Here is a 23,805-nt window from a genome sequence, read left to right as displayed (position 1 = left end):
GCAACAGGTGTCATCAAGTGCAAACTTAAGGAGAAACCAACGCAGGTTTTCCAGATGAAGACGCGTTTCCGCATGCCTCCTGACGCTCCCCTGTGGCCCAGCGTTCCATCTGCACATTTTCTTCACTTATATTTTAGTTTTTGCTTTTATTTTCCCCTAATTAAATCTTTAATCAATTCAAGATTTATTTTGGAGCATGGTGTAACATTTGAGAACTTTTAAAAAAATGATTATCCACTTGTCCCAAACAATCCATCTTTCCTCACCTAGTTTACCCCTTAATCTTACATTTAATTCTCGGATGTTTTTTCTGTTTCTGGGTTTTCCATTCTGGTCTGCTTCTTCTAGCGTCAGTAGTGTATAAAATATAAATATCTATTACAGGTCCAAGGTTCCCCTCCTTATTCTTCCTTTTCAGTATTCTCTTGGAAATGTTTACCTCTACATTATTTGAGATGAACTTTTAATCACTATGCCAAGCTAAAGAGAGTTCTTTGTGAGATTTTGATTGTAATTAGGTTAAGAGAATTTTAACTGAGAATCAGTCTCTCGTATCAGTGTATCCAGGTACATGTTATGTCTCAATTTGTCTTATTTTATGTCCTTCATTAGCCTTTGGTAGCTTTTTTCATTATGTAAATCCTGTACACTTCTTGATATATCTGTACCTGGGCTTTTTTTTGTAATGGTATATTATTCTTTCATTATAATTTGTAAATGATTATTGTTTGATATCTGTGTATTCTTTTGACAACCAGAGTGAAGAACTTTTTTAAGCTATAATTTTGTAACAGGAGAAAGAGTTGATAGTTTCTGGCAGTACTTAAGGAAGGCACAAACTGGTTGGTATAGATTGAAGAATATTGAAGAATAGTATGCAGATGAAAAAAAATCAAGTAGAATGCAAACAAGATACTCTGTTTTTATTGAAGTATAAGATCGTTGCTACAAATTTAAAAAATCAATATAGCTAAATTTCCCTAAAATTCTACTAGCCAAATTTTTCAGTAATTAGCTAACTAATAGGGACATCTAACTTTTGTTTTCTCTTAATAGTCTCTTTGCTCCTTCGCTTTATCCACCCAAATCTGTTTCCCAGTCCTAAATCTAATCATCATAGTGACCTTGTGGAATCTTATCATCTCCATTTTTATGAAACCTCTTATGCTTTATACTTGTCCCATATTCTCTAAAATTTCCCAAACTTTAAATAATCTTTTCCCTTGCTTCCCTCTTTCTCTATCTGTAATTTGTGTTTCCATCTTTATTCCATTTCTTAGGAATAAAGCAAAATAGGTTGACTCCATACTCCATACTGGTAGAAACAGGCAACTGTATACAGAAACTCCTTTTAATGTAGTACTTGATCCAGTAATTATACAATTACTGTAATTATACAGTTACAATACAATTAAACCAAACCTGGTATTGTGGGTGAAACAGAAGCAGAAGCAGGCTCACAACAACAGTTAATACAAAACCAGCTATCCCCAAACTCAGCAGGTTTCTATTAAATTTGTTAATGATTTGAAGATCAAAATCATGTTAATGATTTTAAGAATTTTTATTAACCAAATTAAAAAGTAACAGATACCACCATTGCACAAGATGCACCAGCAAAATTTGAAAGTTTGGCAGCCATATTTTACAGCAAGACAAATGCACAGATATTAATTTAGGTACTTATTCTTCAGAGGCAATTTAATGCCATTTTGTGCTTTGTAGGTTGAATGATTTGACAACAAATTGTTTGGAATTAGTGACTCAGAAGTCAGGTGTCCAGACCTTCAGCAGAAATTGCTGCTGGGGGAACTCCCTGGAGGTCCAGAGGTTAGGACTCCTCGCTTCCACTGCAGCAAGCACGAGTTCCATCCCTGGTTGGGGAACGCAGCACAGCCAAAAAAAAAAAAAAAAGAAAGCAAGCAAGCAATTGCACCGAAAAACTCTGGAAGGAGGCAGGGTCCCTGTTGAAGTGATAGCTGGTTCCAGACAGTGTCTTCACCGGTGAAAGAGCAATGAACAAAAACAAAAAACATTTCTCAGGTCTATCCAGCTTAGCTGGACCAAATAAATGGTTTTGGTGTGTGTGTGACTGGTTTCAACTCTGACCACCCACAATTTTCTCCCTATAATAGCCCAACCAGAAAATTATCTTTTGTCCTCTATTTGTCTCTGCAGTACTCCCCAGGGTGACCTATGAGACCAGTAAAGGCTCCCTAATGGTGACATCTGAGGAAGACTCTGACACTTGCTGATGCAGCCTGGAATGAGGGTCAAAGACATTACCAGGCTGTAGGGAGATAAGAACCACACACCAGGACTCCAGGTAGGTTGTCAAGATTTGGTTGATTCTAGTGTTTCTGTATAGACCAGAGATACTCAAGGAGTATATGCTAGGCCAACTCTGAACTTCTGTATGTCCTTTGTCAATGCTACCTGGATCCCCAAGCACTTGAAAGCTAAGATTCCCAGATTTCTTTGCAAACAGATGCCCTCTAGAAAGTTGTTGCTTAGGGACTTCCCTGGTGGTCCAGGGGTTAAGATTTCACACTCCCAGTGCCAGGGGCCCAGGTTCGATCCCTGGTCAGGGAACTAGATGCCACATGCTGCAACTAAAAGAGCCCAAGTGCTGCCAGCTAAGACCTGGCACAGCCAAATAAATAAATAAAAATTTTTTTTAAAGTAAAGTTGTTGCTTAGAGCTCCCATGCTTATTTAAGACTCAAATAATGCCCTGGTGGTTTCCTGCATATTTATTTAATAGATATGCTAATGGAATTAATAATGTCAGAGTAATACCTGTTTTATGATGAAAAACATGTTATGGATGCCTTAACAAATTCAGGTGGGTCCAGTGAAATTACAAGGGTCCTTCATACGTGGAAGGAGGAGGCAGAAGTGTCAGAATGATGTGAGAAAGACTCGACAGGTCATTGCTGGCTTTGAAGATGGAAGGGGCCACAAGCCAAGGAATACAGGTGGCCTCTACAAGTCAGAAAAGACAAGAAAACTAATTGTCCTCTAGAACCTCCAGAAAGGAATGCAGCCTTGATTTTAGCTCAGTGAGAATCATTTCAGACCTCTGACCTCCGGAACTATACTATAAATATGTGTGGTTTTAAGCCACAAAATTTGTGGTAATATGTTAAGTGGCCATAGAAAATTATGGAGAGAGGGAGCTAGGAAGAATGGAAGAAGTGGAGGTAGAGGGAAACAAAGAGGATTGGGTAGAGAGAGTCTAAAACTGCAGCACAGTTCTAACAACATTTCTGGCCAGGCCAAAGGGGAATCCTGGAGCCAAAGTCATATGAAAAATAAATCCCGCATCTTCCAGGAATGGGCCTGTATTTTACCCCTATTGTGGGTGTAATGGCTGGGAGCAGTCGTGGGAAGCATGGGCATAGGACAGACACAGACGTGGATCCAGAAGGACAGCTGCTGGGGCTGTCAGTCTACTATGTGTCCCAAGTAGGTTCCCCACTTTGCCCAGGACTGGGGCATTCCTGGGACACAGGACTATCAGTGATAAAACCAAGACAGTCCTGGGAAAACTGGCATGGTTGGTTACCCTGTCCCTAGCGCTGGAGACCTGATCTGAGCATTTTTCATACCCAACATACCCCTCATCTCTATGGCCCCCTTAGGATAATTTCTGCTTATCATGGCAGTTTATAGCTGGAAAAAATTTTCACCCTCTTCCTACCTTCGCTACCTAGCCAGAGTAGACACCATCTGTGACTCCTGAGATTCCGTAGTCAGACTGGGGTGTTTGTAACTTTTCTTTGTAACTCTAAAACATTGAAACTCATTAGGAATGCAAGTTAAAATTTCAGCTGTTTTACTTCCATACTTCTCCCCCATAGAATCCAGACTATCCCCTGTGTCCCTGACCCCCCAGCATCGTGAGGATATAGAGCATCAGTTGGCAACGTGCCTACTTTAGCCCTTCCGAGGGTCTTTGCTTCCTATAAGAAGGCACTGAGCTTATTTTCTCTTATTCTTATTATCATTCTCTTATTGGTACTGAGCTTATTTTCTCATGACTATAGTCAGCCAGCAATGCACTTCCATCTACAAGAAAAATTGGTCGGCATCTCTACTTCATAAAGTCTGAAGCCGTTTTTCGCTTGAGTCTGTGGCAAACATAGGACCTCTTAGTTTTATAAGGAGTTGGTACCAAGAAAGGTGTTATGGCCATCCCCTTTGTGGCCAAACTTTTTTCACTGGAAACAAATTAGGTGCCTCAGTCACCAACCTGGGACCCAAGTGGGTTCTAAGAGGGGAAGGAGGTAGGGCATAAAGCTTAACATCACCCCTCAGAACCTTGCACGTCGGGGACCCAGTGTTAGGAGAATGAGGCATAGCTACATCCACTCTCACTACTAAGGTCTTCCTTCTTTCATATTTATTTTCTTATTTATATTTTCTAACTTTTCAGCAATAAACATATGTTGCTTTTGCACAGACATATAGTGATTTGTTTCTAGTTAAAATAAAATAGCTTTAAATGTTTAAAGAAAGATAAATTTTTTCTGTTAGATTATAAAATATATAATTAGTAAATATAAAAATATAATTATTAAATACTAGCCTACAGAAGAGTAAGCATATTACTGGAAAACAGTAAGAGGTGAGAACTTATTAACATAAGAGAAACTATACAAATCAATGAGAATGATATAGATTATTAATAAATGGTTTGGGAAAAATCAATTAGTGATAAGCAGTTAACTACATATCTCAACATATACACCAAAAGAAACTCCAGGTTAGTAAAAATGTTTAGTCTTTTTAATGAAACCATTAAATATTTTAGAAGAAAATATGGATGAGTGGTATTATTTATAAGTTTTTGAAGATTTTCCAAACAAAAACAATGGAAGTGTCAAAAGAAAATATCAGTACATTTGGCCACATAAAATTTGTGACCAAAAAATTTAGGTTAGGGCATTCCCTGGCGGTCCAGTGGTTAGGACTTGGCGCTTTTGCTGCCAGGGCCGGTGCAGCCACACACACACACACACACACACACACACACACACACGCACGCACGCACGCACGCACACACACACACACACACTCAGTATAAATGCAAATACAGATAAGGCATTAACATGCATAATTAATAAAACATTCTTTCTTTGTTTACAATCAAGGAACTAAATTTTTTAAAAAGCTTTTTTGATGTGGACCATTTTTAAAGTCTTCACTGAATTTGTTACAATACTGCTTGTTTTATGTTTTGGTTATTTTGGCTGTGAGGCATGAAGGATCTTAGCTCCCCAACCAGGGATCAAACCCACACCCGCTGCATTGGAAGGCGAAGTCTTAACCACTGCACTGCACGGGAAGTCCCCTAAATTTTTTTTTTTTAATGATCAAAGGATACAATCAGTTCACAAATTAACCAAGGGTACCAGAAGCTTTCTACTCTTACTTGATATGGATAGGGGTTCAACCTTCATCATCTTGCCTCAAGACAACATTTGTTCATCAAATGCTGATAATTCTGTGGTAATTTAATCCACCGAGATCTTGATATTCTCACTACCTTACAGGACATCAAATTTACCCATTATGTGGATGACTTCATGCTGATGGTATTAGGTGCATAGGAAATAGGAGATAGTTTAAAAGTTCTGGTAAAAATTTATTTTCCCACTGTTATGATTTATGTTAACCCTCTTAAAAAAAATCAGCATTATCCATTTAAAGAAATATTTCCCCCAGAGTTAAGCACAAATCCTAAACATCACCTTGGCATCACAAGTAATTTACAAAATATAATGCTAACCATATAATCAGTTCTAACAGTGACCAACAGTAGCTTTGGTGGATAAATGAAATTTGTGATTCGGGGTACCGAGAAGCATAGTAACAGTTCACTTTTAGAAAAGGTGCATTTAAAAAAAAAAAGAAAAGGTGTATTTTTTATAAAACCCAACCAAGAGAGACATTCTTTTTACCATATATGTACTCCTTTAACAACTCTTTCTTCAAATTTTATATGAGAGGATTTGAGGAGATCTTATGACACTAAGAAGCATGAACTTAAGAATCTTAAAATCTAACAAGGATGAAGCAGCATACAGAAAGCAGAACCAGGGTACAAGTATGCACTTGCCCTCCTATCAACTTCCCAAACAGGAAGAAAAAAAATCACATTAAGTTTTGATAAATTTTGAAGTCAGTTTTCTTTGTGCTGTAACAGTATAAAACATTATCTTTCAGCAAAATTAAAAATAAAAAATTATGAACCTTTTGGCCTAGCAGAGTTAATGCTGACAAGATGCTTCTACTTGGTGGGAGCTATGCTCCCTCCACCAGGAAACATTGTGCATCAGGCTTTGCATAGTTTTTTTAAATTAATTAATTTAGGCTGCGTTGGGTCTTCATTGCTGCATGTGGGATTTCTCTAGTTGTGGCGAGCAGGGGCTACTCTTCGTTGCGGTGCATGGGCTTCTCACTGCGGTGGCTTCTCTTGTTGCAGAGCACGGGCTCTAGGAGCGTGGGCTTCAGTACTTGTGGCACACGGGCTCAGCAGTTGTGGCTCACAGGCTCTAGAGTACAAGCTCAGCAGTTGTGGCACACGGGCTTAGTTGCTCCGAGGCATTTGGGATCTTCCAGGACCAGGGATCGAACCCGTGTCCCCTGCATTGGCAGCAGATTCTCAACCACTGCGCTATCAGGGAAGCCCCAGGCTTTGCACAGTTTGATTCACAAATTTCTTATAATCATTCAGTCATTTGATATTTTGGTTATAGTTGATTTGGGTTTCTTTTTAGATAACGATGCTTATTTCCGAATAATATAAACAGTCTCTCTTTTGTTCTTCCTGGAAATCCTGTAGCAACCATCTTCTCCAATCCTCCATATTTTGTCTCTTCTTTCTCCGTCTTCTTGCACCTCTGTCTCTTTCATCACCTAGTTCAGAACTTCCAGGAGAGTTATACAGACATTCCTAACATCTCAAGTTTACCAACAACTGGTCTTTAACATGCCTCAGGACTGTGAATGGAGGCAACTGGTTGATCAAAGATAAAACACATCTTGTATGAAATCAATCCAGAATACTTAAGGAATTTCACATGCTGCAGATCTTAAAGTTACCTTTTTATCCAGTTAACAGATCCTTCTGTGTAAAAGATACTGTTAGCCTGGCATTCAGTCCTACCTTGCACATTTTATCTTCCAAAAAAGAAGGCAGATTTTCCTCAGGAAGACATTCCATCTTCTTTATTGTTATATTCACTGCGATATTTTCAAAGATGAAAAAACCACTTACTACTCACATCCTCTATGGCATTATTTAACGTCTATAGAGAATCTGACCCATCTGTTCCAGTGCTCTGCCTGATGGGGGAATTAGGATCAATCTACTGAATGCCTATTATTCTTTCACTCACTGAAAATTTATTAGCTGTCTACCTATAAAGCACTCCATTTAGTCTTAGAGATACAAGTGTTCAAGATTTCTTCCTAGAACTCAACACCAGGCGGGAAAAGGCAGACACAGAAACAATAAATTAGAGAACAGCTTTTTCTTTCTTCTTCTTTTCTTTTGGCCACGCCATGTGGCATGCAGGATCTTAATTCCCAGACCAGGGTTTGAACCTGTGCCCCGTGCATTGGGAGTGCAGAGTCCTAACCACTGGACCACCAGGGAAGTCCCCAAGAACAGCTTCTTATGAACATACAAATCAAATGCTATGGAGAAAAACAGTTGGACATGTAGCCTAAATGGAAAAGGGCTGTAGAGAAAGACTAAGAAGTCATCAGCATACAGATGATACAAAAATATAGAGAGAAGCTAAAAGGACCAAGGATATATATATAACCTTAGAGTTTACCAACATAAAATGGAGAGCAAACAATAAGATCCCACAAAATAATTCCTGAATTTTAACATAATCATAAAAATGTTATCAATAGAATAAAGGGGGAAATAAGAGCTGTAATCAACTAAAAGCAGTTTCTCTTGTCCCCATTTTAACAATAAATAGATCATTCTACTAAATCCCTAGATTAGCTATTTCAATATTAAAAATATTAAACTGATAATGATTATGGAAATATAACATGACTAACTTGCATAGGAATTTTAAGGGGAAAGAATACTGAACCATAATATAGTACAATAAAATATCATATAAGGGGGAGGAAAAAATAAAATGATATAAAAAATACCAAGACATTTATGTTGCTTCCATGATGTTTTGGATATTGCAAATAGTGCTGCTATGAACACCGGGGTGCATGTGTCTTTTCGATAAATGTCCACTGACAGGTGAATGGATAAAGAAGATGTAGTATACATATACAATGGAATATTACTCAGCCATAAAAAAGAATGAAATAATGCCATTTGCAGCAACACGGATGGACCTAGAGATTATTAAGTGAAGTCAAGTCAGAGAAAGACATCATGATATCACTTATATGTGGAATCTAAAAAAAAATGATACAAATAAACTTATTTTATTTACGAAGCAGAAATAGACTCACAAACATAGAAAACAAATTTATGGTTACCAAAGGGGATAGCAGGGGGATGGTGGTGGGATTAACATATACATACTACTATATATAAAACAGATACATACTACTATATATAAAACAGATAAACAAGGACCTACTGTATAGCACAGGGAACTATACTCAATATCTTGTAATAACCTATAATGGAAAGGAATCTGGAAAAGAATATATATAGATATATATATGTATAACTGAATCACTTTGCTGTACACTTGAAATACAACACTGTAAATTAACTATACTTCAATAAAAATTTTAAAAAATACTAAGACATTAGAAGCTTTGTTAAAATAGTTACTCACACACATACCCCATACATGATTATGATGGAAATTACACAAATATTTCAATTTTGAAAAATCTTATGAATAGAATTATATCACCCAGAAAAATGTTCAAACAAAAATCTGTTAATATATGTAACCACTATTTTTGACTCATGGGATATAATTAGAAGGCAACTTCATCTCCCACTACCCTTTTAAATATTCAGAGGTTCTTCTCCCAACCCAGGTTGAAAACCCTTACTCTCAAGTAATAAGTCCAGAGTTGCTTTAACTCACAAAGCACTGAAAAACAATGTCCAGCCCCGCGTAACTATACGGAACTATAAAAATGCCAAGTCAGAGTTAATCAGCTAGGCCATGCTACAGGCAGACCACCTGCAGTAGGGGTGGAAAGCAGGCATGGTCCCCTTCCTTCAGCTGGCTAATTAGGGTTTCCCATACTGCCAGGTTCAAAACTGCAGGGGGCGGTAGAGTTCTTATGTGACATGGTTTTGAGCAGTCTGGATCTGGCAATTGTTTTAGAGCTGACTCTTTCTCTCAGGGGCATTTCTGTGCCCACAGCTGTTCTCACCTGTAACTCCCTTGACCTAAGTGAATGTAATTCATTCTTTCTTCTTAGTTCTTAAGGAATCCAGAGCCCCACTTTGGACTGTCCTGTTCTGAGGCCTGTTCACGCCTCTAAGTGGCCCTTTTGTGCGGTATCCAACGTGGATCCACCACCATGGCTCACTTTCTCTCTTTCACGCTTGACTAATATCTGGTCCTCGATAAGCACTCAAACAGTCTTTGTCAAAGCAAATGCTGAGAGTGCAGAACAGTCTCAACACATTAGCAGTTCTTCTCCTGTCCTGAGCCAAAGTAACCTACCAGTTCCTTCAGATTCCAGGTTCCCTGGGTATGAGTTACATACCTGCTCCCAGAACTGCAGGAGATTAGATTCATATCAAGTTCCCCAAACTAGGTTTTACAACCGCTCTCCCTCTCACCCTCTCTCTTTGGCAGCTCTGTAATTTCTTTTTTCATGAAATACATTCTCAAATTCATAACAGATTAGCTATCCATTATATTCCCATATAAAGCATTGATACATAACTAAATTAAGTTTCTGTTTTAAAAGGTGGGGAGGGGTGTGTGTCGGGGAATCACATTCTTGCCCAAAAGAACAGGGATTCATGTGACAGAATGGGGGCAGGGGAGAATCTGCATAGAAATAAAATCCTCAGTTCAAATGTATCAACTCTCCAAATTTTATGTCCACGACTAGGTGTTAGTTTTTCAATTCAAAGATCAAGTCTACATTCCAACATATTTTATTAAAATATTACATACTTACATTAAGAAAAATGCTTATAACTAGCCAGATTGTAGTAACTCAGTATTTACTTAAAATGAATATGAACAAAGAATATCTAAAAATAAAACATTTATCAATTACCACAAGTAATCTATTTAATAGGTATAGGTTACTTGTAAAACTCTGGCATTGTGGTAGCTTTCAATGGACAGCTTTAAAAAGTTTACAAGTCCTCTCAAAGTCCATTCTTATTAAACTGATTTGGTTGAAATGTGACTCAGAATAAGCTGGGGAAATATACTTTTGGCATGATGAGGGGAGGAGGTTGACAAATCATCTCCATTTTTTTTTTAACATCTTTATTGGGGTGTAATTGCTTTACAATGGTGTGTTTCTGCTTTATAACAAAGTGAATCAGTTATACATATACATATGTTCCCATATCTCTTCCCTCTCCATTTTTTAAAAAGCAGCTATAAATTTGGATAAACTGTTTAATAAAACAGCCATTTCAGCACTCTGGAAATTAACTGAAGATCTGCAACACACTAAGAAGTGCTTATTCATGAAACCCAGTTAGGGAAATAACCTGTGAGCCTGTGGGATTACTGTGCTGCCACATCTTGGGCCAGGTCTACGGGTGCAATAGTTCAACCAGGGCAACAGCAGACCCAGGGAACAAGGCTTGTTGTCACTGCCAGAGGGGACTCATTTGATATGATGCATTGTAAGTTAACCTGGGAGCTCAGTGGTAAGCAAAAAAGGCTCAGTGAGGTTGTAGTCCTGTTTGGGGCAAACAACAGAGTAGCTAGGGATTTCACCGGAAGTTCTAGGAGGTAAGACAGCCATCTGGGTTTGATAAGCACTCTATATACTCCAGATGTACAGGCATGCAAAGCGGAAACTGAAGCTGGTTCAGGCCACCCACATACCCATGGTTGCCAAAGCCTGCACATATGCACAAGGGAGAAGCAAAAAAGCCCATCAGAAAGCACAGACCAGAACAGAATTGAAAATGACCTGAACACTGAATGTACTTGCCAGCCCACACAGATCCACTGGCAGAGTGGAGGCCTGACTGATGGGGTTTGAACACAACCTCTGTCCAATCTTTGGCTATAAGCTAAGCTATGCAATCCAGCAGCAAGGCTTAGGAAGCAAGATTTATTATTTTAAAAAATGAGTAGAGACACTGGTGACTGCACACTGCTGTGGAGACAGATTTCACAAATTTACTGGTGGCAAGTTACTAAATAAAACAAGAACCACCCTCTGGGGAAAAATTCAGAATTAGTAATTGCTACATTATCTGAAATTCAACAAGATTACAAAGCAAAGAAAGAAGAAAGTGTACCCTTACTGAGGAAGAAAAGCATTCAATAGGAACTGAGTATCTCCAGATGTTAGAATGAGCAAAGACTTAAAAGCAGCTATTATGAATATGTTCAAAGAACTAATGGAATTCATGTTTAAAAAATTAATGAGAGCTATGATGAAAATGATGCAATGTATGAAGAATCTCAGTAAAGAGATACAAGGTATATGAAAGAACCAGATAGAAACTTGGAGCTGAAGAATATAATATATGAAATGAAAAATTCAGTTGAAAGAAGAAGAATGAATCAGTGAACTTGAAGCTGAATCAACAGAAAGTATTCAATCTGAAGAGGAGAGGGAGAAAAGCAATGAAAAAAATGAACAAAGCCTCAGAAACCAGATCAACATATGTGAAAGGAGAATCCCAGAAGAAGAGAGAAAGGGCAAATAAATATATTTGAAGAAATAACTGCCAAAAACATCTCAAATCTGATGAAAAACATTAATCTACAGATCCAAGAAGTTCAACGAATCCCAAGTAGGAAAAACTCAAGGATGTCCACGTTTATAAACATCATAGTCAAACTGTTAGAAGACAAGGCTAAGAAAAAATTCTTGAAAGCAGCAAGTGAAAAACAACCTATCGGAAAAGGAGACCAAAATTACCATTAACAGCTGTCTTTTCACCAAAAATAATGGAAGTCAGAGGCTGTGGGACGACACATTCAAAGTGATTAAAGAATAAACTGTTGGACTTCCCTGGTGGCGCAGTGGTTGAGAGTCTGCCTGCCGATGCAGGGGACATAGGTTCGTGCCCCGGTCCGGGAAGATCCCACATGCTGCGGAGTGGCTAGGCCTGTGAGCCATGGCTACTGAGCCTGCGCGTCCGGAGCCTGTGCTCCGCAACAGGAGAGGCCACAACAGTGAGAGGCCCATGTACCGCAAAAAAAAAAAAAAAAGAATAAACTGTTAATCATGTATTCTATATCCAGCAAAAATATTCTTAAAAAACAAAGGCAAAATAAAGACATCCCCAGATAAAGACAGAGGATTTAAGATTATATAAATGAGTAGTTAATCATTGTATTAAGTTGTTGTAACACGTACAGATGTAACATGACAACAATAGCACAAAGGAAAGAAAAGGAGATATACTGGAACAAATTTACTACATTTTGACAGAATTAAACTTGTATTATTTTGAAGGAGCCTGTGATTAAGAGTGATAAATGCATACTGTCATCCCTAGAGCAACTGCTAAGACATAACTCACAATAGGAGGAACAGGGAATTTCCTGTTAGTCCAGTGGTTAGGACTCCGTTCTCTCACTGCCAAGGGCCCGGGTTCAATTCCTGTTGGGGAACTAAGATCCCACAAGCCATGCTGTGCAGCCAAAAAAAAAGAGGAACACAGGGATCTCTTTAGATATGAGAAAAACAGAAAACAAATAGCAAATGGCAGATGTAAAAGCAACTACATAAATACATAAACTACATAAATATTAAATATGAATGAACTAAACATCCTACTCAAACAACAGAGAGTTTCAGACTGGATTAAAAAAAAACAAGATCCATATGATAAAGGACTTGTCTTTAGAATATATGATCTCTTACAACACAGAAGACAACAACCCAAAGAGGGAAGGGAGGATTTCAACAGACATTTCTCCAAAGACGATATACAAATGACCAAAAGCCTAGCAGAGGATGTTCAAAATCACTAGTCCTAGGGAAATGTAAATTAAATCCACAATGAGATTCTACTTCATACCCACTAGATTGGCTTTGTCAAAAAGACAAGACTATAAGAAACACTGTACAAGATATGGAGAAACGGGAACCTTCATACACTGGTAGTTGGAACATAAAATTATATAGTTACTTTCAAAACAGTTCATCAGGTTCTTAAAAAGTTAAACAGAAACTCGCCACATCACACAGCAATTTCTAGAAGTCTACCAAGACAAATGAAAACGTGTGTCCACGCAAAGACATGTATACTCATATATATATAAACACAGAGAGAAGCGGAGGGAAGGAGGGAGGGAGGGAAGAGAGGAGAAAGGGAGAAAGGAAGCAGGGGCAATAAAGAATGGGCAAATGAAAATAACTGGTATATCTGAATCAAGGGTATATGGGAATTCCTTGTATTATTCTGGTAATGTTTCTCTAAGTTTGAAAGTACATCAAAATTTTAAATTACCCAAATAAAAGGGCAAGAATATCATGTAGCAAGCTCCCTCTACCAACCTCAACGAAGACCATATACAGCTTAAAAGTTACTAGAAAACTGTAGGTAATTTTAATAAAATCACTTCAAGAATATAACATGGTTGTAAAACCAATACAATGTGCTCTAAAATAATTTTTCTACTGAGTTAAATAAAGTCATCTGTAAATTCTGTAACACATTCATATTCACAAAATCTGACTGAAAAATAAACACAACTTTCCATTTCTAACACAGCATAATTCAAAAGTTCACTCTGAACGGGACTGGGTTTTTGGTTTTATTTTGGTTTTAATGCAAAGCATAATTACATAGTTATTCATAATTTGAGGTGTGTTACTTGTTTATTTAACAAAATACTGCTGCTCTGAAATAAACTTCATTTTCAGAGTGATAGTAATGTTAAAAAAAAAAAAGACCATGAAAATGCAAGCTGCATTTTAAAAAGCTTATAATCATCATTTAAATTCCAATTGTATCTGTAGGTTCACATTTCTCTACTCTTAGATTTTTAAAAAAACACTTTATATATGGTCAATCTAGATCATAATTAAGTGCATCTTAATGAAGTTTCCACTGATGTATGTAGAAATATGATTTACCAATAGCCAAATAGCATCATTTCTTTATCAAAGATAAGTGGTATTATCTAGAAATAAAGACAATCCTTCAAGAATTTTATTTTCCTAAGTAAAAATACTTCCCAAGAGCTAAAGGCACAATTTCTATTCACATCTAGCACTGTAACCAACCATAAAATCATTACTTATTTTCAACTTAATAACTGATTGACATTTCTCAAACAAGCTGTTTTCAATCCTGATAGTTCTTTATTTTCTTTAATAAATTGCTATTTGCAGGAGGTGTCCATCATGAGAATAATCAAAATTAGATAAATGTGACAAAAGACTGACAAAGTGTTTCACACCCTTGAGCGATACCAAGAATGGGAGAAAAGTGTTGCAAAATACGACTACTGCAGTGCTACTTATGGTCTTGCAATAAAACCAACAATGCATCAAGAGCTATCATCTCACATCCAATTTCTTCCCCTCAAGAACAATCTGAATCTCTTTGGCATCCAAAGTCTCATAGGTCAATAAAGCTTCTGCTAGATTCTTGTGCTCTTTTGCATGAGTCTTCAAGATATGTTTTGCTCGCTCATACGAATCCTGAAATACAAAGCAGATATGTAAGAGGCAGAAACCTTAGGAGAAGCAAAAACCCTAAATGAGATAAAAAGCCTTTATGTACCCTAAAAAACTATAAAATCTATTGACTTCTATTTATGAAAGATAAAAGCATTTAAAAGCTTGGTTCCCTAAAGATAACTCTTTCATACTTTCAAATGTTATATTTTTAACCTCAAAATCTATCATAGAGATAACTGAGGACTACCTAAACAAAAAGCTACTTAAGAAATAAAAGTATACATTGTACTCATCTGCTTTCTAAATAAGGTCTGTGAACACAGATATCTATTTCTCTTTTCAAAATATGTGCTAAAAGGAAAGGGAGTTTGCTCCTTTTGCCTCTTGAGATTTCACCAATTTGCTCAATCTAGAATGGCCAGAAAAGATATAATTTCCATTCTTTTACTTGGTAAAACACTTACCTCTCAATACTGTAATACAGTATCATTAAAGGTGATCCCTGACTTCCATACATTTGATTTTTTTTTTTTTGCAACCCACCTTGAACTTTTCACTTAAATCCTTCAACTCTCTTTCCAAAGGTGAGTCTGAATTAAGTTTATCAGCTTATGAATAACGGCAGTAATAACAGTTCATTTTTGGCAGTGTCATATTTGCCTGTACAATGTTTATGCCAATATTTTACTAGTGAATTATATTTTTGTCCTTATAAAATTGGGTGGAAAATGTAAAAATGAATTTACCAACACCAAGAAACACAGGTCATATAAGCACAATACAATTACTAGACATTTTGAACATAACCATGTCCAAGTAAAATAATCAAATTAAAGAAAATACATAAAATATTAGAAATATATCAGCTAAAGTAGAACTGAATATTTAAATCACAATGTAAATTGTTCTGGGCTTCCCTAGTGGCACAGTGGTTAAGAATCCGCCTGCCAATGCAGGGGACGTGGGTTCAATCCCTGGTCCAGGAAGGTCCCACATGCCACGGAGCAACTAAGCCCATGCGCCACAACCATTGAAGCCCCGCACCACAGCCACTGAAGCCCGCGCCCTAGAGTCCGTGCTCAGCAACAAGAGAAGCTACCGCAATGAAGAGCAGCCCCTGCTCGCTGCAACTAGAGAAAGCCCAAGTGCAGCAACAAAGACCCAACGCAGCCAAAAATAAAATAAATAAATTTATTTAAAAAATATATATATACATACATATATATATATATATAGTTCTTAACCTATGGCCAGAATAAAATAAAGATCCAGTCTATGATCAGGGGTTCCAGTCTATGACATATTTAATCACGGCAGCAACGGTGCACCTATTAACTTTATAAAACAGAGGAACTTTAGGTTTTTTGCAAGTACCCAAATATTTAGGCACATTTTGACTAAATAGATAAATAAACATTAAAAAAAAAAAAGATGATTACCCTCAGAAGGATTCTGATTTCCTGTTCAATAGCAGATTGAGTTTCTGGACTCAGTTTCCCTGTATCACTGTAGGTCATAACTCCAAGCTAAAATCAATGAAAAGAAAGAAATCCAACAGAAAAACCTCCAACACTAATGTATGTAACAGAGGAAGTACTATCCTATACATAAGAAAATAAATATCATGGGGGCAAGGAAAAAATACAATATAAAAATGCCCTTGAGGGCAAAAAAACTTCATTATTCTTCTGCAAGTATAATACTAAAAAGTGTGAGCAAGAGAGAAAATGTTAAATCCTAAGTATTGTTCTGAGTACCTTCTTAGAAAACCTTAGCAGCTATTCTGGTCCAGAAATGCACACTTCACAGAGTACTGGAATTGCTTTATGGAGCCACAGTGATAATGTAGGAACGTGAAGTATGTGGAAAGGGCAAAGTAAGCAAGCTCAACAAGTAGGTCTTCGATGTCATATGAATAAAAAAAGCTAAAGAATTTATATTATCATTTGGTTAATTCATGAAGTAATAACTCTTACTGTTTGAGCAGCTACAATGGAAAGAGTATGTTACATTTCTCAGAAAATGACATTTAGTTTAGAGTAAGCTTTGTTAAATCCATCTGGAATGAGATGGGGAAAATCTATCAACTTATATGAGAGCCCTATCTCACAAAGAGACACTTGGCACATCAACATTTGATACATGAGGGAGGATTAAAATTAGCCATTACCTTTTCACTCATTCCAAATTTGGTGACCATCTGCTTTGCTATTTTGGTTGCATTATCAAAATCACTGGAAGCACCTAAAATTTTAAAATATACATAAAACTCAAGTTAAAATCTTTAAACCAACAAACACAATTTGAACCAAAGCTATTCTTTACAGCCAACCTGTTGTAATATGATCAGCTCCAAATATAAGTTCCTCTGCCACTCTTCCTCCCATACTGACATCCATCTGAGCAAGAAGCTGAGCTCTAGTTTCGTTCCATCGATCATTCTCAGGCAACAGGGACACCTAGACAATTGAAAACCAAAGAAAAAGTTCAGACAGTTTTGAAACACTTACATTAATTAACCTGAATTATCATTTGTCTCCCATGACCTTACTTAATACCATGATGCTGAAAGCTCAGCGGCATTTAATAGAGATGGTCATGGTGATTGATGACCAAACCAGCTATGTATAAAATGAGGAAAGCAAAAGTGCAGTTTATAAATAATAAGTAGTTAATGCTGCAATACAACTGTTTGTCCCTCGTTGCACAAAAATGTTTAAAACGTCTATAGGGACGTCCCTGGTGGTGCAGTGGTTAAGAATTTGCCTGCCAATGCAGGGGACATGGTTCGAGCCCTGGTCTGGGAAGATCCCACATGCCGCAGAGCAACTCAGCCTGTGCGCCACAACTACTGGGCCCGCGCTCTAGAGCCTGCAAGCCACAATCACTGAGCCCATGTACCACAACTACTGAAGCCCGCGCGCCTAGAGCCTGTGCTCTGCAACAAGAGAAGCCGCTGCAATGAGAAGCCCACGCACTGCAATGAAGAGCAGCCCCCTCTCGCTTCAACGAGAGAAAGCCTGCATGCAGCAAAGAAGACCCATTGCAGCCAAAAATAAAATTAAATAAATAAATAAAAATAAAATGTCTATAATTAGATATGAAGATGAAACTTCTACTCAATGAGAAAAAACTTAGAAAAACTATTGAACCAGTCACTATGATACATAATTTCTTTTGAGGGGAAAAGAACAACTACATTTTTAAGAATTATATTTTGCTGTCATTCCTGAATTACATTTCATAATGTAAATATATTATCTGAAATATTAAGGATATCCTTTATTAGCAGATAAATGTCACAAGTATGTCTGATTTCAAGACAGTTGAGGAAGTTAAAGAAGAAAGTATCAACACACCTAGGAAGTAGCTGAATTTTCTTTTGAAATGTTTTCATCAGCAATTTCCTATATAAGCTCCTGGGGAGCACTATCTGAAAGAAAAGAAAAACTAAAGATACTCACATGTCCAAGTGTTGGCCCTCGTGGCATGATTGTAGCTTTGTTGATAGGCATAGCATCTTTAGTGTAGTATGCAATAATAGCATGACCAGATTCATGATACGCTGTGATCGTTTTGTTTTTGTTATCAATTTCCACACTTCTACGCTCAGGCCCTAAGAATAAAAATTTACTTAAGTAAAATACTCCATTAGGAAGGTATATTTAAATGAATGAAGCTCCTTTGCCTCAAAATCATTCTTAGACTAATATGATTTAATGTCATTAATAAATATTTTAAAAGTGTGAAAGTTTAAAAAATGAGTTGACTCCACTCTACAACACATGTAAACCATAATTTGTCAACTGAAAACCAAACTGTAAAAACTATCATCTTAATCCTTATATCAAAAGGAAAAGCTTAATTCTATTTCTAGAAAATAAACTTCTAATTTAACAGGAATATCATAACTAACCTAGTTTGAAGGCAATTCAAGATTTAAAATAAAAATTAAATACTGAAAAACAGTAAAATTAACTATTCTTTTATCAGCAATATCAGACAAGAGGAAAGACATGGGCACTCATGCCCCGCAAAGAGTGTAATATAAGTTATAATATATTTGTTCTGTAAGAGGCCAAACTGTGCTGCTCTGTTAGAGTATGTATTTGCATGTTTCTATACCTTTATTTTTTAAAAACTTTCTCTCAAAATTAAGAGTTTTTTTCTCGGACTTCCCTGGTGGCACAGTGGTTAAGAATCCACCTGCCAATGCAGGGTACATGGGTTCGTGCTCTGGTCCAGGAAGACTCCACATGCCGCGGAGCAACTAAGCCCGTGTGCCACAGCTACTGAGCCTGAGTTCTAGAGCCCGTGAGCCACAACTACTGAAGCCCACGCTCCTAGAGCCCATGTTCCACAAGAAGAGAAGCCACCGCAATGAGAAGCCTGTGCACCGCAATGAAGAGTAGCCCCCGCTCGCCGCAACTAGAGAAAGCCCGCGCGCAGCAACAAAGACCCAATGCAGCCAGTAAATAAATAAATAAAGAGTGAAGTACCATCAAACCAAAAATTACCAAGTGGCAATTTAAAAAAAAAGAATTTTTCCTCTAACATAATGAACAGTATAAGATAGGGGGAAAAAAAGAAGAAAAAAAGAAAACCTACCCATTAGGATTTTATCTTTGGAAAACTCTAGTTCCTTCATCGTAACCATTTCTTTTCCATCAACAGCTGCCTTTAAAGCAGCTTGGTTCACAAGATTCTCCAACTCTGCTCCAGAAAAGCCAACAGTACCTCGAGCTATGATTTCTGGATCAACAGCTATATGCAGACAGGACACAATATTAAAATTTCAGAAGAGCTAATCAAAAGCTCTTCATAAAGAACTCACATTGCAAAAGAAAGAAGATAGCCATCATGAACTGTAATTTTACAAAAGCTTACTTCACTAAATTCTAAGGGGAAAAAGCCAAAACTGCTATTAAACACACCATTAAAATTGTCATTGGGACAAATGACAAAAGTTCTTACATTTAAATAACTTTGTGGTAAACAAAGAAAGGTAGAGTTGCCAGATAACGATTTACAAACCTTTAATTATGGCCTAACCACAAACTGAAAAAGCACATTCATAGACAACGTTTTGTTTTCAGAATTTCATCTTGGAATAACTTTGGACATAATAGCCCCCCTTATTATCGGAAACATATTTGGTTTTATGAATTGATTCAGGTATCTTTGAAAATACTGCAGCTTTAATAGCTGCTTTTATTACTCAGGTGGTTCTATAATATTTCCACGTGTTTTGTTTTATAGTTTGCTTCCCCTCTTTTGGCCCCAAAGTGACTATATCATAAGGTACTATGCTCATAATATACAGGTGCTTTTTATATTATTTTATATTTTACATTCATCTAAAGAAACATTTATACATAGATTCATCAAGTATTATCTAAGTACTCAAAGAAAACTTTGTTTAGAATCCGGATTCAAAATGACAGAATCTCTGGATACACATTAATTGAGAAATGGACTTTATGGACAAACAAGAGGAGAGAAAAATAGACATTTAAAGGAATTTGTCTTTTAAGACATCCTGAGTAAGGACCACAAACAGGGTGGATTGATATATTACCATTTTATGGAGATAATGTCTGTATCATTGAATTAAGACTTACACTGATCAAACTTTATTTTATTGAGATACCACTTCAAGATTTCTGTTCGACCTTTTACATCTGGCCTGGGAACTGTAACCTGCATGTCAAAACGACCAGGACGTATTAAGGCGCTAAAGGGAGAGTACAAAAAGAAAATATAAATTAATAAGCTGACTGTGCTGAAGGTCAAGTTAAACAGGACTGACATCCTAAAGAGAAGGTGGAAAGACAATGGCAACGAATATTTATTTTGAACATAAATATTCAGATTAGTTCCTTATAAAACATGGCTCAAATAACAGTTTCAATAACCGGAAGGCAGAACAAAGGTTCATATAGATAAATGTGTGCATCTAGATAGCATACAACCCGTCAGAGACAAAGACATGCAAGTCAGCCAGTCAAGGAACAAATAATTCTACAGCAATCTATTATGAGCGCTACACATCCATCTTACTGCTATTAAGTACAAAATGTTAAACTAGAGTCTTAGGCAAGAACTATTAGATCAAATGAAAGTATGAATAACTTCTATAAAATAAAACCAATAAAAATTTTAAACTATAGTAAATTTTATTCTAAAAATCCTCTCCACCCCCCACCCAAAAGCTTTGTGATGTTTAAGTTGTGAGAAGACGCTTTTAGCAACTTTACTGAGATACAATTTTCATATCATAGAATTTGAAGTCGAAAACCCAGTGTAGTTTTCTTTTTAACATCATTATTGGAGTATAAATTTGCTTTACAATGGTATGTTAGTTTCTGCTGTGTAACAAATTGAATCAGCTATACATATACATATATCCCCATATCCCCTCCCTCTTGTGCCTCCCTCCCACCCTCCCTATCCCACCCCTCTAGGTGGTCACAAAGCACCGAGCTGATCTCCCTGTGCTGTGCCGCTGCTGACCACTAGCTATCTATTTTACGTTTGGTAGTGTAACCCAGTGGTTTTTAATATATTCAGAGTTGCCCAACCATCACCACAATCTAATTTTAGAGAATTTTTACCCCCTCCCCCTCTCCTCCAGCTGAAAGAAACCCCAAATCTACTGGCAGTTATTCCCCATTTTCCCTAACCTCTGGCAACCACTAAATTACTTTCTGTTGCTATGGATCTGCTTATTCTAGACATTTCATATAAAAGCAATCATATAATATGTGATGTTTTGTGATGGGTTTCCTTCACTTAGCACAATGTTTTTAAAGTTCATCACTATTCTAGAATATATCACAAAAATTTTAATACTTACTTATCTAATGCCTCTGGGAAGTTCGTGGCTCCTATGATGATAACTCCTTCGTTGGGTTTAAAACTATTAAAAAAAAAGGACCTTTTCATTGAAAATTAAAACAGCACACATGTAGAAATGTTCTATGCAAAACTGTTTATCATTAATCTTACTGACAGCAAAGAAAAGGGATTGATCTTTTTAAAGCCCAAAATGATAAGGCATCTCTAATTGTTTTTTAAAATGCCAGTGCACTTCAATAAAAGTGTTAATAATAAATCACCAAATCATCTGTGGTTACATACCTTCATAATAATTTTTCTAGTTAGGAAGAGATGACCTGACACAAAAAGCTTGAGTCCCCGGCTAATTTTTGAAAAATTATTTTCAACTTTACCAATTCAAATTATTTGCTCCTAGACTTCCAGAATGTCTTATATGACTTTAAGAAACATTTTTTTTGATCTACAGCAACACTCAAAGCTAGTCACAAACAGTGCAGGGATAAGGGTATTCTCTCTTTACATCTCCAAAGAGACTACTACTTTCAGCTGGAATCACTGCTTTCCTGTCATGCTACAGTAAATGAAAAATCTATTTTTTAATTTAAGAAAAGTTGATATAACAATTATCAATGATCCCATTATTAAAAACAATACAATAGTCAAAATAGCTTGTCTTTACTTCTTGCACGAGGGACTACTCTGTTGCCTATAAACAAAATTTTTCCTATCTCTGGTATGCTACCAAATATATCACCAAATTCTAAAGACAGGAAGATTCAATTACCCATCCATTTCAGCAAGAAGTTGATTTATGGTCTGCCGTGAATATGGATGCATTGGAGATTCAATTCGCTTCCCACCAACAGAATCTAATTCATCAATAAATATAACACACGGGGCATTTGCTTTTGCTTCCCCTAAGAAAACAGAAAAGATTCAAATAAGTTTAATAAAATCAATGCTTTTAAAATAAAATTGCATAAATATTTAACAACTTGTAAGACAGTTAAAAAGCCAAAAAAAGACATTCAGTAGGGAGAAAATACATAAAAGGAGGTCCTTCTTAAACTGATTTAAGAACAGTAGCCTCAGAAGAAAAAAAAAATTATACCATTGAGTATTCATTCTTCCTAGTTGTACAAACCATATACAATCAGATTTGAGGCAAATACTTTTTAAATACATACTAAAGAATTGATAGGCCCGCCCCGCTTGCCCTTTCTCACGGCCAGGCAGCTCTGTCTCTTCGGTCCCCCTCCTCCTCCGCCCCACCGTCCTGACTCTCTTTCCCTCCTTCCCTCAGAGGATGTCCTCCTTCCAGCTCAACCTCAACCCGCTCAAGAAGCTGCTCGGCTTCATCAAGGTCCTCGAGTGGATTGCTTCTATCTTTGCTTTTGCCACCTGTGGAGGTTTTAAGGGCAAAACAGAAATTCAAGTGGCTTGTCATCCTAAAGTTTCTGACAATAAAACGATCACAGCTACTTTGGGTTATCAATTCAGGTTGAATGAAGCATCATTTCAGGCACATCAAGGTGTAAATATGTGTGATGTAGATTGGAAAAATCATGTCCTTATTGGAGATTACTCTTCTTCTGCACAATTCTATGTTACTTTTGCAGTCTTTGTCTTCCTGTACTGCATCGCTGCTCTATGTTGGTTACACGAACGTGTATCGTGATAGTCGAAAACTTCCCATGGTTGACTTGGTTGTTACTCTTGTTGCCACTTTTTTGGGGTTGGTGAGCACTTCAGCCTGGGCTAAAGCTCTTACAGATATTAAAACAGCTACTGGTCACAATATTGTCCAGGAACTTCTTCTGCCTTGTAATCAACAAGGAGTGATATGTCATTTTGGCTCTGTGACTACTATGGGATCCCTAAATGTATCTGTGATCTTTGGTTTCTGAATATGATACTTTGGGGAGGAAATGCATGGTTTGTGTACAAGGAGACCAGCTTACACAGTCCCTCAAATACTTCTACTTCCCATAGCTAAGGAGGTATTCCTCCTCCAACTGGAATATAATTTATAATTGAAGGGAGAAGTACACTGTTTGAAACAGATGTCTATACTATGACTTGTTGCCAACATCTTGAGAAGCATTTTTTGTTTCTAATAAAAGTAACAGCTTTTTCAATAAATTGG

At 36.9% G+C, this 23,805-nt stretch overlaps 1 protein-coding gene, 1 long non-coding RNA gene and 1 pseudogene across 2 annotated transcripts in view; 1 reads left to right on the top strand and 2 right to left on the bottom strand.

Annotated features, from left to right (window-relative positions):
• Positions 1-917: 917 nt before the first annotated feature.
• Positions 918-23,805, bottom strand: part of LOC125963545 (uncharacterized) — a 213,476-nt gene continuing 190,588 nt past the window's right edge. Inside the window, exon 2 of the long non-coding RNA XR_007475630.1 lies at positions 918-10,475. This is a non-coding gene — a long non-coding RNA (uncharacterized LOC125963545). The remainder of the gene's footprint in view (positions 10,476-23,805) is intronic.
• Positions 14,477-23,805, bottom strand: part of YME1L1 (YME1 like 1 ATPase) — a 30,479-nt gene continuing 21,150 nt past the window's right edge. Inside the window, exons 11-19 of the mRNA XM_004275868.4 lie at positions 22,444-22,576; positions 21,676-21,738; positions 20,441-20,553; positions 19,428-19,583; positions 18,284-18,435; positions 17,152-17,278; positions 16,990-17,063; positions 16,259-16,345; positions 14,477-14,840 (exon numbers count right to left, since the gene is read on the bottom strand). Of these exons, the coding sequence (XP_004275916.1) occupies positions 14,697-14,840; positions 16,259-16,345; positions 16,990-17,063; positions 17,152-17,278; positions 18,284-18,435; positions 19,428-19,583; positions 20,441-20,553; positions 21,676-21,738; positions 22,444-22,576 (1,049 nt within the window). The 3' untranslated portion in view covers positions 14,477-14,696. The remainder of the gene's footprint in view (positions 14,841-16,258; positions 16,346-16,989; positions 17,064-17,151; positions 17,279-18,283; positions 18,436-19,427; positions 19,584-20,440; positions 20,554-21,675; positions 21,739-22,443; positions 22,577-23,805) is intronic.
• Positions 22,881-23,803, top strand: LOC101273880 (synaptophysin-like protein 1; annotated as a pseudogene).

Source organism: Orcinus orca, chromosome 2, assembly GCF_937001465.1.
Source record: "Orcinus orca chromosome 2, mOrcOrc1.1, whole genome shotgun sequence".
NCBI classification, from domain to species: Eukaryota; Metazoa; Chordata; class Mammalia; order Artiodactyla; family Delphinidae; genus Orcinus; species Orcinus orca.
The sequence above is the reverse complement of the archived record's forward strand: the minus strand, read 5'-3'. Positions and strand labels throughout refer to the sequence as shown.